Genomic DNA, 13,698 nt, shown 5'->3' with positions numbered 1-13,698 from the left:
ACGGTGTGAAGGATGACTTACCTAGATCGGCCACCACTCCCCCCTTCACCGGTGTGTGCTCGCTGTCCTTCTTCGGGTTCACTGCATAGAGGTGAAAAAAAAAAAAAAAAAGTCAGGATTCCTCCACCACTGACTTGTGCTACAAGAAAACTGTTCATTTCCCCACATTATATGTTATATAGCTCAATATAGGAGGAGGACGACTGCACTGATCAAAAAAGAGACGATCCTATCCTAGTGCATCACATACCTGCCTATTAAAAGCTGAACACCAGTATTCACACTACGCGATTCATAATCAAGTCTTCAATAGTCTTATCCTAAAATAATTTCAAGAAAAGCGTAAAAAGTGACTAGGCTATAAACTAAATTCCGAGTCACTTGCAGCCCCTTTGACGTTGCAAAAAGGCAGCTGCTGAGGGATGACGAAACACATTGGGGTGGGATCTCCGTTACATCATTTCTGGTCAGCTGGAACGCACACTGTAGAGCCAGCGGTGTTACCTGGTTATCTCACATTATAAGCTACACGGTTTAACTGAAGTGCAGTTTTTACTGACTTTATATTTCATAAAGCATTTCTACTACAGGAGGCCTCTCCTTTTCATCTGAATTTTGCCATAAGTGATTTAAACCTACAGAGGGGGACCGGATGATAGGTGAAGAGGGGGCTACATGCCATCACCTGAGAGAATTCCATTGTAAAAAGGACAGCGGTATGCATCGCATACCAGCACATTATGAAAGACTTACCTTGAAACAAAGCCTTCCAGCAACGTGCCTTCACCGCCTGTAGAGGCCTTCATCTTCACCCGGTCTTCCTTAAAAGTTCTTGGTCGTTTTAATGGCCGAGTCGCAATGACAACACTCATACGCATAAGTCACGGCCACAGCACATAGCTCTGAAGGAACGGCCCGGATATTCCCTTCCTTCAGAGCGCAAGCGCCAGTGATTTAACCACTTAAGGACCCGACCTATTTTTCAAACTTGTTATTTAAAAGTTAAAATCAGGTTTTTTTTTTTTTTTGCTAGAAAATTACTTGGAACCCCCTAATATACACACACATACACATTATATATATTTATATTTTACATATTTATATATAATATTTTTTTACATTTATTTATATTTTATATTATACACACATACACATATTTATATTACAAGCATAATTCGTTCCAGGAGAAGGCTTGTAATCCAAAGCACTCACATATCAAAGCGAGTTTCCCCATAGAAGTCAATGGAAACAAAGATAATACCGCATGTGGCCAGGAGGTGGGGGGGGCGCCGGAGAGACTCGGAAACACTTGGGAATGGAGTATCTCAGAGCAGCTGAGTGTCACCGGCGCCCCCCCCCCCGCACCTCTGGCCAAATGCGGTACTGCACACCGCAGAGGCTTGAATCCTGCTTGTTTTGCGAGACAACACTCGCAAACAGAGTCAGGATTTTTTAAAAAAAATTGCACGTATTGCAAAACGCTTGTTAACCCCGTTACTTGCAATCCGAGGTTGCGCTGTATATAATATTTAATCCCCCCCCCCCCCCCCCCAGACACCCTAGAGAATAAAATGGTGGTCGTTGCAATACTTTGTCACACAGTACTTGCACAGCGGTCTTACAAACGTGATTTTTTTTTGGTAAAAATACACTTTGAATAAAAAAAAATTTAATAAAAATAAGAAAACAGTAAAGTTAGCCCAATTTTTTTTTATATATTGGGCAAGATAATGTTACGCCGAGTAAATTGATACCAAACATGTCACGCTTCAAAATTGCGCCCGCTTGTGGAATGGCGACAAACTTTGACCCTTAAATATCTCCATAGGCGACGTTTAAAAATTTCTACAGGTTACCAATTTTGAGTTAGAGGACTTTTGCTCAAATTATTGCTCTCGCTCTAATGATCGCGGCAATACCGCACATGTGTGGTTTGAACACCGTTTACATATGCGGGCGCGACTTATGTATGCGTTCGCTTCTGCACGCGAGCAGGGCGCTTTAAAAAAAAAATTGTTTTATTCTACTTTTTCACTGTCCCTTTAAAAAATAAATTTGTGTCGCTTTTATTCCTATTACAAGGAATGTAAACATCCCTTGTAATAGAAAAAAAAAAAAAAAAAAGCATGACAGGTCCTCTTTAATCTGGGGTCAAAAGGACCTCAGATCTCATATTTACACTAAAATGCAATAAAAAAAAAAAAAAAAAAAAAAAAAAAGGTATATATTTTTATTATTGAAAAAGTTCCCCTTTAAGGCCGTTGGGATTGGACGTCGCTCTCGTCATTAAATCGGGTGGGGGCCATCATTCCCTCATTTGACACAGTGCCTCTGAGGGGGAAGGAATGGATCGTCTCCGAAGCCGACGGCTCTGGTAAGCAGCAGAGATGACTGAAACATGGCGGGAGGGGTTGAGCACCTGTCCTGCCGCCGATAAAAGTGAACTCATGGCGAGTTCTCCACAGAGACCACTTATCTTAACGAGGACCACCCGCCTTTTCAGAAAATACCGGGGTTGCGGTAGCTATCTGCTGCTATAACCCCGGTATTCTACGTCAAAGTACGGCTACGGGGGTTTGCGGTTAAACACTGCGAGTCCAGGAGGTCATGGTGGACCGGGCTACAGGAGGACAATGCTGCACAGAACGGCATCCAGCTCCGGTCAGCTCCACCCTCAGAGCCTTCCACCGATGGAGAAGAGAAGCCGGAAAAAAAGGAGAGGACCCTGCTTGTCATGCAATCGGCATCAATCCTCCGACCCAGCCTCCCACCACCACCAGTATTGAGTAGTGGACGAGACATAGCCAGTGAAGAGTTACCAGGAAGCAGTAATTACCATTTTTAGGAAGCATGACCTCCTCCATGTTGGGGACAGGTGTTGGGTCCTCCATGTCTTTGGTCAGATCGTCCTGCTCATCCTCTTCCTTCTGCCATCTCCGCTTGCTATAAAGGCCGCCCTGACTAAAAAAAAAAAAAAAAAAAAAAAAAAGGGGCGTCAACCGATACAACCGGGATCGTCATGGGATGCAACAACCAGGACGCACCATTGCCATACCACGAGCTCGACCAACAACCTCCCCCGTTTACCTTTTCCTGCCGGGCTTCTTCCGGGACTCAGATGGGGTCTGAGGGGAAGGGGAACGCTTTCTTTTCTTGGGTGCGCCAACAGACTTCCGATCTTTCCGCTCAGGACTGCGTATGGACTAAAGAAAAACAAAGGAAGCAGATTAAGGAGGAGACCAGGACTACCCTCATATGAGACCCCCAACCAACAAGGCCCTCCGTTCTCTCCAAATACCACTTAGCTGAAGGCCAGAGGGAGCGAAACATCCCCATCACCAGACATTTGCAGCACAACAAGCAGAAGTCGCAGCAACGATCTGATCAGATGTTTCTCATCCTCCAAACTGCTCCAGATTTGGGGGGAGTGTTGCAGTCACCTCATCATTCTTCAGGGAAATCCTCTGCCGGAAATCGGTGGCTTTCTTATTTTCGTCCACCTCATAGTCCTCCTCGTTCATCCACTCATTGAACAGATCCGTGTCCAGCAACCACTTCGCATGAACCTAGGAGGGGAAATGATAACATTGTGAGAGGAGTAGAGGGGGCGGGAATCCAAGATCTTTAAAAAAAACACTTGCCAGTGACGTACCGGTACGTCACTGGACTGAAAATGGTTACAGCAGGATGATGCCTGCAGCCTTTTTTTTTTCTTAGATCTTAGAGCAGACTGTCAGCTCTCTTGTAAAGCAATCCTAGCAGCTATATAGCTGCTGGATAGCTTATCCAAGCAGCGGGAGAGGAAGTTTCTCTCAACCCCCCCCCACTGCTTTCATTGGACTGTCCCATCCCACCCGATCGACTAGCACTTCTGCCACCAGATCATAGAGTCAAACAAACATTGGCTTTGTTAGCCTCCGATATAGGGAACTAGAAGCGACGACCTGGCATCACTTACTGATTACATAGATGTAAACGGCGCCATTTTCAAAAATGAAAAGTATTTGATCACTCAGATCTTGTTGCGATCAAATGCTTTTAAAGTGCAGAGGAGGGATTTGGGGGTCTTATAGACGTCAGATCTCTCCATAAAGTGTACCCACCTGTACAAAGTCTAATGCACACACAAACAGCGATCGTCCAACACATGTGAGGTATCACTGCAAACGTCTAATCATGGGCAGTAATTCTAGCACCAAACCTCCTCCGTACCTCTAAAGTGGTAACCTGCAAAGCCTTTTAAAACGTCACCCAATGGATAGCAAAATTTACGCCTTTTGTCGCCGTTGTATGCGCAGTTTTAAAGCGTGACATGTTTGGTAACTATTCGGCGGAACATTTTTTTTTTTTTCCTTGGTAAAAATATAAAAGATGAGGTTGCACCAAGTAAATAGATACCCAACACAAGCATACGTAATTTTAAAAGCGTGACATGTTAGGTATCCATTTACTCTGTGTAACATCTTTTCCCATAAAAATTGGGTTTTGTATTGTGTTTTATTTGTATTCAAATTAAGGTGTATTTTTTTTTTCCAAAAGAAAAGGTTCGAAAAACTGCTGCACAAATACCGTGTGACATAAAAAAATTGCAACGATTACCATTTTATTTTCTAGTGCTTCAAAAAAAAAAAAAAAAAAAAAAAATCAGGATAGAGAAAATTATATATATATATATATATATATATCCTCTATCCTGATTTTTTTTTTTTTGCATATTTGTCACACTTCACTAATCATTTGTCTGTCTTTCTGTAATAAACGATTCAGATCAAAGTAAATAGAAAATGCAGTTTTTAAATGATGGTTTCATTTATTAAAAGGGAAAAAAAAAAAAAAGCTGTCCAAACCTGCATAGCTTTATGTGAAAAGTACCCTCTAAACCTAACTGGTTGAACCACCCTTGGCGGCAACAACTGCAATCAAGCATTTGCAATAACTGGTAATGAGTCTTTCACATCGCTGTGGAGACATTTTGGCCCACTCTTTGCAGAATTGTTTTCATTCAGCCACATTGGAGGGTTTACCAGCATGAACGGCCTGTTTAAAAGGTCATGCCACAACATCTCAATCGGATTTAAGTCCAGACCACTCCAAAACCATTTTGGTTTTGTTTTTTTTCGAGCCATTCAGTGATGGACTTGCTGGTGTGTTTTCAGATCATTGTCCTGCTGCATAAACCAAGTGCACTTGAGGTCTGGAACTGATGGCCGGACATTCTCCTTCAGGATTTTCTGGTAGAGCTCAGAATTTATGGTTCCATCAATTATGGTAAGTCGTCCAGGTCCTGAAGCTGCAAAGCAACCCCAGACCATCACATTACCACCACCACGTCTGGCTGTTGGGATGTTCTTTTTATAAAATTCTGTGTTTAGTTTTACAATCAGATGTAACGGGACGCACACCTTCCAAAAGTGATAAAATTTTGTCTCATCAGTCCACAGAATATTTTCCCAAGTCTTGGGGATAATCAAGATTTTTGTTTGGCAAATGTGAGAGGAGCCTTTGTGTTCTTTTTGGTCAGCAGTGGCTTTGGCCTTGGAAATCTCCCATGGACACCATTTTTTCCCGGTCTCTTTCTTATTGTTAAATCATGAACACCAATCTTACCTGAGGCAAGTGAGGCCTGCAGGTCTTTGGAAGTTGTTCTGGGTTCTTTTAGGATCTCCTGGATGAGTTGTCTTGCTCTTGGGAGTAATTTTTGTAGGCCGGCCACTCCTGGGAAGGTTCACCGATATTCCAAGTTTTCTCCATTTGTGGATTATGGCGCTCACTGTGGTTGGCTGGAGTCCCAAAGCCTTAGAAATTGTTTTGTAACCCTTTCCAGACCAATACATGTCAATGACTGGTTCTTTTATGACCTCCTGGATGAGTCCTCGTTGTGCTCTTGGGAGTAATTTTTGTAGGCCGGCCACTCCTGGGAAGGTTCACCACTGTTCCAAGTTTTCTCCATTTGTGAATGATGGCTCTCCCCGTGGTTGGCTGGAGTCCCAAAGCCTTAGAAATTGCTTTGTAAACCTTTCCAGACTGATTCATGTCAATGGACTTTGTTGCTCATCTGTTCTTGAATTTCTTTAGGATTGTGGCATGATGTGTGGCTTTTTTTAGATCTGTTAGCGTGCTTTACTTTGTCAGACAGCTTCTATTTAAGTGATTTCTTGATTCTACAGGTCTGGCAGTAACCAGGCCTGGGTATGGCAAGTGAAATTTAACTCCGCTTTCCAAAAAATGTGATCAATTACAGTTCATTTATGAATTAGCAAGGGGGGGGAGCAATTACTTTTTCACAAAGGACCAGGCTGGTTTGGACAGCTTTTTTCCCTTAATAAAGTAAATCATTTAAAAACTGCATTTTGTATTTATATTTACTTGGGTTATCTATATGTGATATAAAAATTTGTTTGATTTTCTGAATCAATTGAGTGTGACAAATATGCAGGAAAAAAAAAAAAAACACAAAAATCAGGAAGGGGGCAAATACTTTCACACACAAAAAAAAAAAATTATATATATATATATATATATATATATATATATATATATATATATATATATATATATATATATATATATATATATATATATATATATATTTTTTTTTTTTTTTTTTTTAGGGGGTTCTGAGTAATTTCCCAGCAAAATATACTGATTACTTATAATCAAAATGTGCCAGATTAGGCCGGGTCTTCAAGTGGTTTCCTTAAAATAAAAGCATGGACGAATGGGGGAAGTTTGCCTTGAATAATAAAAATGAATGAAGTAGAGATTTTAGTATGTGGGGGTGCAATGCAGCTCAGTTATGTTTTTAACACCTTTTCCTCAATTTAACTTAAGTACTATCACAAGTGGGCTAAAAAGCCCCCTATGACAGCATGAGCAGGTGACAGGTCCTCTTTATGGTAACGAATGCCTCCCCCCTTTCTCCTCCACTATCATCCCATCAAGCACAGTCCTGTGTCTGGGAGTCTTAACATCTCTGAACAGGGAAGTAATCATTGCCGAGTGCTTCCAGGTTCACTGGATACTCCGAGCTCCTTGTGCAGTATACCAGGCCCTGGGCTTCCCACAGAGTTAGCAGGGATTGCTTTTTTCTTTTTACCCCTTGGAATACCGGGGGGAGGTGTATAGATGTACCGTGCTAGTCAAGGGGTTAAAGGGCAAACCCAATTCTCACCTTCCAAGGCTTCTCCGGAACGGGAGCATCTTCAACTTCGGCATCGAGATCCGAGACTGGCACCCAGGAGTCATAGCTGGGGGGGGCAAACAGAAAAGGTTACTGAATGCCATCACAAGAGACAAACGCTTAACCTGGAACTGCAGAAAAAGCTTCAGGAGCCAATAAAATATATTACAATGCTGAGGAAACCTTCCAGTATTACAGCAAACCTCAGTTTTCACACCAGACCATCTCATGTAAGGAAACCACCAACTGATAGCTTTTTGGGGGTAAAACTAGATAATGGGCTCTATAATACATTAACCACTTCAGCTCTGGAAGGTTTTACCCCCTACATGACCAGGACACTTTTTTACTATCCAGCACTGCACTACTTTAACTGGCAATTGGTCAGTCATGCAACACTGTACCCAAAATTATATTTAATTTTTTTCACACAAGACTTCTTTTGGTGGTATTTGATCACCAGTTTTTATTTATTTATAATAAAAAAAATAATAAAAAAAAAAAATCATTGCAGTTCTAAAATTTTGCAAAAAAGTAATTTTTCTTTACTGATGAGGCTGCACTGAGGGTCACGGCCTTTTTTTTTTTTTTAACCCTTTACATATGGTCCCCTTGGCTGGAATGTGATCATTAGATAAAGCCCGGTCCTATCATTACTCTAGCAATGCAACTTCACCACCATATAATTCCATTACCCAATACATAATGCTCTCCCAACCCAATACCTATTACATCAAACCTTCCTCTTCCCCATTTACAACCCATGAGCCTATAATACACTGGGGGGGTTGTAGCGTCATGTTCTGGTGGTTGTGATCAGGAGGAAAAAGAAAAAGAACCCCCCCTCCACACACATAAAGAGCTGATGCTGTCAATCACAGGCTGTTAAACAGGGATTCCTCCCCTCTCACCATTTTTTCTCTTGGTGTCATGAACACTTCACTTATCAGAAGCAACTAATGCAGATAGAGGAAGCAGACAGAAATGACACTTAGTGCTCTGAAGTGAGAGCAGCACACACTATAGAGGGATATGCTTTGTTCAGATTTCATGCCTGAGGTTTACAACCCACTTCAAGGACGGCTCTTCCATTCAGCCAGTCCTTGTGCAGAGATAGAAGTCCGCTCACCTGTCCGGGTGATAGCCCCAGTGTACAAGAACTTGCTTCTCTTTTTTCATCACGGGTCTCAGCCATTCATCTGCTAAAGATAAAAAAAATAAATAATTTCAGCAAGAGTCGGCCGTTACACCGAAAGACAATGACCCCCAAAAGGGAGGCCAATTCTACAGTTCAAATACCATTTCAGCCAGAGAGAGAAATCCCACTCTAGGGACAGTTCCCGGCCACTAGAGGGAGCACAGTAATTAAACCATGAACCAGGAGTGTGCACGGCGGGGCACTCCGGCCGCCATTTTGGAAGGAGCAATGTTCTGATGAGATACAGAGGCACAGAGTGTAGGGAGAGGTGCTGGGATCTTTTTTTGGAAACAGGTTTATATTGCCATCTCTGCCCCTGTGCGGGAGATTTCCTATCTTTGTCTGGGCAAATCCTCTTCCCACCTGCCCCGGCACGGCTATAAAAGATTGAAACAGAGGAGATCATGTGACCGGAAGGTGGTCCCGCTGGCTACCAGAGAGTCATCTTGGGCAGCTCGGCATTTGTACTGGGAGTGCCCTCTCCACGACTGCCACTGGGCAGTCTTAAAGGGGGAAAATGCCAGAAATCAAACACTGCCCTTCAACATGTCCATGAGGCATTTAAAACGCACAATGTCAGAAGGGTCTGCTAAGACCCCCAAAGCCAACTCTGCAACTCAACCCCCCCCCCCCCACCCCAATAGACTGAGCACAAATTGTTCTCGATCATCTGTTGCATCAATGATGATCTGACAGCTCTAAACCCGGAAGTTCTCACAGCGGTGAGTTTACATTTCGATACTGGTAGGAGTATGAAGGTTAAAAATCACAGGGTCTTGAAACCTCAATTTTGATTGGTCATTATAGAGCACTTGACAAGATGCTGGTCAAGCCAACCAAAGCACAACTTACCTTCATCCAGTGAGGTAGGAACGGGGTGAACGTGGTGAGAGGCCTTCCCCTTATCTTCTGTAATTGTACCCTAAAAAAAAACAACAAAAGGGGGAAGAGTCACCCACTGGAAATGACAAACGACCTACAGAAACGTCTGTCGCAGTCCTGAGAGGAGGCTAACCTGATGACGCTTGACGATGTCTTTTAGTTTATTGGCCAACTTCAACTCGATTTCTGGGAGGAGGTAGACGGTGGGTCTGGTCAGACAGTTGTTCTGGAGGGTAAAACCACATGAAGGCATGAGGGAGAAAAAAAAAAAAAAAAAAAAAAACACAAAAACAAACACCCCATAAATAATTAGGATGTTACAGCTTAGGAAGAAACAGAAAAAGTCTCCATCTGGTTAGAGGAACAAAATCTGGGGTCTCCAAACTTTCTAAACAAAAAGGGCCAGTTTACCATCCTTGAGACTTTAGGGGGGGCCGGACTAGAGCCAGGGGGAGAAATAGTGCCTCCATCAATGGAAGGTACAGCACCCCACCCCAAAGTCGGCATCCATGGAAGGTACGGCGCCCCGCCCCAACGTCGGCATCCATGGAAGGTACGGCGCCCCGGCCCGCCCATCGTCGGCATCCATGGAAGGTACGGCGCCCCCCCCCCCCCCCCCCACATCGTCAGCATCCATGGAAGGTAGGGCGCCCCATGGGCTGAATAAAAAGCAAGCAAAGGGCTGCATTAGACCCCCCAGGCCACAGTTTGGGGACCGCTGAACTAAAGTAAGCACAAGGTGGAAGACCCCAATAGAAAGATGTTTGGGCACCATCCCCCAAATATGGAGCAATACAAGATATAGGTTTCCAGTGAATCAATCAAGATGCACTGGAAACTGGGGACTATTTTTTTATTGTACCAACACCATGTATTAAAAAATATGTATTTGTACATTTAAAATACAAATAAGTAAAAAAACAAAAAACATATCCATTGACAATGACCAATTTACAAATTGCTGTGCAAATTAGAACAAAATGGATTGACCAGTTTCACTTACAGGTAGCTTCCTCAGGATCAACCATTTATCTCTTCATAATGGAATATGGAGACCTAACCCTAAAGCTGCCAACATTCCCCATAACCAGACGGAATGCCAGGAGGGGGGGGGGGGGGTTATCGTCAAGTGGAAGTATTTCTAACTGGTCCCCATCAGTGTCACACAAAGCCAAATGAGACCAGAAAAATATCTGGAAAGTAAGATGAACCTCAACGGGGCTTTGTGGCTTTCACCATCAGCTTTGGGATCCCTGGATAGAATCCCAGCCAGGACACTATAGCCATGGAACCTGCATATTCTCCCTGTGCCTGCATGGATTTCCTCCGGGTCTCCGGATTACTCCCACGCGCTAAAGACAAACTATGTATGCATGTATGACCCTTGTATCTGTGTGGCTGTGGGGTGGGAAATGCCTCGGCTGCCTATGATTAACGCTCCGCTGTGACAGTTTCCTGGCTGCATAATTCAGACTAAGATCCAAACACATGCAAAAAAGGAAGAAAGGCTGGTGCTTTGGAAGTAAGCTAAAACATAGTTTTAGAATTGCAGTCGAAAAAAAGTGTCAAAAACCCGACACGTTTCGGTCTTAATCATGGCTGCATAGCTCAGACTAAGATCCACACACACACCAGAGTTCATCTTTTGTTTTGATCCATCAAGACAGCAACTAAAAAGTAACTGAGGATTTCCCGGCTCACCTGCACCAGTGTCTTCTCAATAGCCATAAACATCTCCACATTGCGGTCCATCCGGGATGGATTCTGCAAATCAAACCTCCTCCTGTGTGGGGGAGGGGAGAAGATCACCAACATTCAATCCTGAGCAGTAAAGTGCAGAGAATTCACACAAAGCAATACAATCATCTCCTACCATCCTTGGTCACTCCTGTGCTTGTACGCCGCCCCCAGGATGTGGCACAGGGCACCACCAGGCTTAAAATCCAAGAAGCACTTCATCTGTTAGGAGAAAATATATAGATTCTATATAAAAAAAAAAAAAAAAAAACACCCAAACAAGCAAACAGTTAAAGCAAAAATCAAGATATTTGACAGATTGCAAGCCGGCAGGATATTTACCTGCAATGATCCTCTGCAATAAAATACACCTGCCTGCTCAGTGCTCTGCGGGATGCACGGCTCGGCCTATCTCACTGGGATGGACTGTGTGTGCTGGGATGATGACTGGGTCCTGTGCAGGAGTGACGTCATCCCACACTGGCCAATGAAAATGTCTGAAGACTGGCACCCAGTATAAGATTCAGGGGGGAGGGGACCCTTTGCATAGTCCAGACCAAAGAGGCTAGTGCCTTAACCACTCCCTCCTAGCTGGATGTCATGACACGTCCTTGGCTTTGAGTGGAGATAATCGGGATGATGGGTGCAGCTGAAGGCATCATCCAGATATATTTTAACCGGCAATGTCCTCTAATGTAAAAGCCATCCTATTGGCTGTTTAGCTGGACTGCCTTTACGGGCAGTGGGAGGGGACGTTACACCCCCCTTCCCCACACCCATGCTTCTTCCCTGTGCGATCAGAAATCTGATAGAGCTGACCATGGACCAGATGGTCCCCGCCCATCTCTATGACCCTGGGAGGCCAAAAACCAACGTCCCTTCCGGCGCCAGCAGATGTAAAACAATTTTTTTTTTAATCTCTGGCTTTCCAGCAGATGCGAGGACTTCTAGACCCCAGATCTCTCTATAAAAAGAGGATCAGTCACCCCTTATTTCTATTACATGATCTCTCCATAAAGAGGACCCGTCACCCCTTATTTCTATTACATGAGATCTCCCCATAAAGAGGACCTGTCACCCCTTATTTCTATTACATGATCTCTCCATAAAGAGGACCTGTCACCCCTTATTTCTATTACATGATCTCCCCATAAGGAGGACCTGTCACCCCTTATTTCTATTACAATGAGATCACCCCATAAAGAGGACCTGTCACCCCTTATTTCTATTACAAGGGATGTATACATTTCTTGTAACAGGAATAAATTGTTTTTTTTTTTTTTTCCCCTTCATAAAAAAAAAAAAAAAAAAAAAAAAAAAAAAAAGCAGCGCCATCGTCCCCTCGTGCTCACTTGCAGAAGCCCCGCCTATGGAGATTTTTTAAGTATCGTAGTTTGGCGCTATTCCAGAAGTGTGCACAATTTTTCAAGCGTGACAGGTTAGGGTAACTATTTACTCGGACTAACAAAAAAAAAAAAAAAAAAAAAAAAAAAAAAAAAAAAGGAAAAGGGGGTTAAATAATTTACGGAGCCCCCCTCTCTGGTTACCTTGTACCACTCGCGCCCCCCTCCCCACCCGGCTACCTTGTACCACTCCGCGCCAAGAGTGAAGAGTCTGGATGGCTGCACTCCAATAAAATCAGCTTCATTGATTCATCCATAGAGAAAAAAATAAATAAATAAATGATAATCCATACAAGGGGGGGGGTACAAATACAGCACAGCCAACGAGTTTCACACCTTCGCTGGTCATAGCTGGTATAGTCATAGTCAGCTATGACGAAGCACCAAGGAAGGTGTGAAACTCGTTATCGGTGCTGTATTTGCACCCCCCATCGTTATATAGATTGTCATTTTTCTATCATGGATCAATAAAGGTGATTTTATCGGAGTGCGGCCATCCAGACTCCTCACTTTTGCTTCTTGATGCATGGAGGGCCCAAACACCCGTCCCATGTACAGAGTTAATGGAGTAAAGGGATGTTACCACTGAGCCGTGCATTTCAGCTTCAATGTAAGAAAATTCATTACACTGTGGCTACATTGTATGATCCTGCAACACTACATTGTAACAGAGGAGTATTTATTTCTGGGTTCATCACAATGCACCAGATTTCGCTCGTGGGTTCCTTTTTTTGTGTTTTTCGTGACATGCAGAAAAACCCTCAAAACTTCCAGCGGCACCTCGGGATACTCCACAGGCAGCTTGGTGAAGGCCGGGTTGGTGACGTGCCGTCCGAAAGCATCTTCTGGAACTGCAGCAGCTGAAGAGACCAGAGCAGCCAGAGTCTTGTTGGTGGGGGAACCGCCTGAACATACTGCAAGGAGACAAACACAAGATTACACAGAGCCACACACTGCAAGGAGACAACCCATCAGATTACACAGAGCCCACACACTGCAAGGGAGACAACCCATCAGATTACACAGAGCCCACACACTGCAAGGAGACAAACCAGATTACAGAGCCCACACTGCAAGGAGACAAACCCAAGATTACACAGAGCCCACACACTGCAAGGAAACAGCCCATCAGATTACACAGAGCCCACACAAAAATAAGACGTTGGGGTGCCAACTTTTCTTCTGAAAATGCCAGCTGCCGCACTGATCAGCGGCTTCGGCTCCTACCTCAGACTTGAGTCCGGAGCTCTGACTTCACTCTCAGGCCACATGCACACTTGGATGTGATTAAGGCTCCA

At 43.7% G+C, this 13,698-nt stretch overlaps 1 protein-coding gene across 1 annotated transcript in view; it reads right to left on the bottom strand.

The window, feature by feature from the left end:
* SMARCC1 (SWI/SNF related BAF chromatin remodeling complex subunit C1) overlaps positions 1–13,310 on the bottom strand; it is a gene marked incomplete in the record, with an annotated part of 52,020 nt that extends 38,710 nt beyond the window's left edge. Inside the window, 11 exon segments of the mRNA XM_073632500.1 lie at positions 22–81; positions 2,837–2,961; positions 3,088–3,203; positions 3,441–3,566; positions 7,172–7,247; positions 8,310–8,382; positions 9,231–9,300; positions 9,394–9,486; positions 10,962–11,043; positions 11,134–11,219; positions 13,196–13,310. Of these exon segments, the coding sequence (XP_073488601.1) occupies positions 22–81; positions 2,837–2,961; positions 3,088–3,203; positions 3,441–3,566; positions 7,172–7,247; positions 8,310–8,382; positions 9,231–9,300; positions 9,394–9,486; positions 10,962–11,043; positions 11,134–11,219 (907 nt within the window).
* Positions 13,311–13,698: the final 388 nt, after the last annotated feature.

This window comes from Aquarana catesbeiana, linkage group LG05 (assembly GCF_042186555.1).
Source record: "Aquarana catesbeiana isolate 2022-GZ linkage group LG05, ASM4218655v1, whole genome shotgun sequence".
Classification (NCBI taxonomy): Eukaryota; Metazoa; Chordata; class Amphibia; order Anura; family Ranidae; genus Aquarana; species Aquarana catesbeiana.
This window is presented reverse-complemented; position numbering and strand designations above follow the sequence as displayed.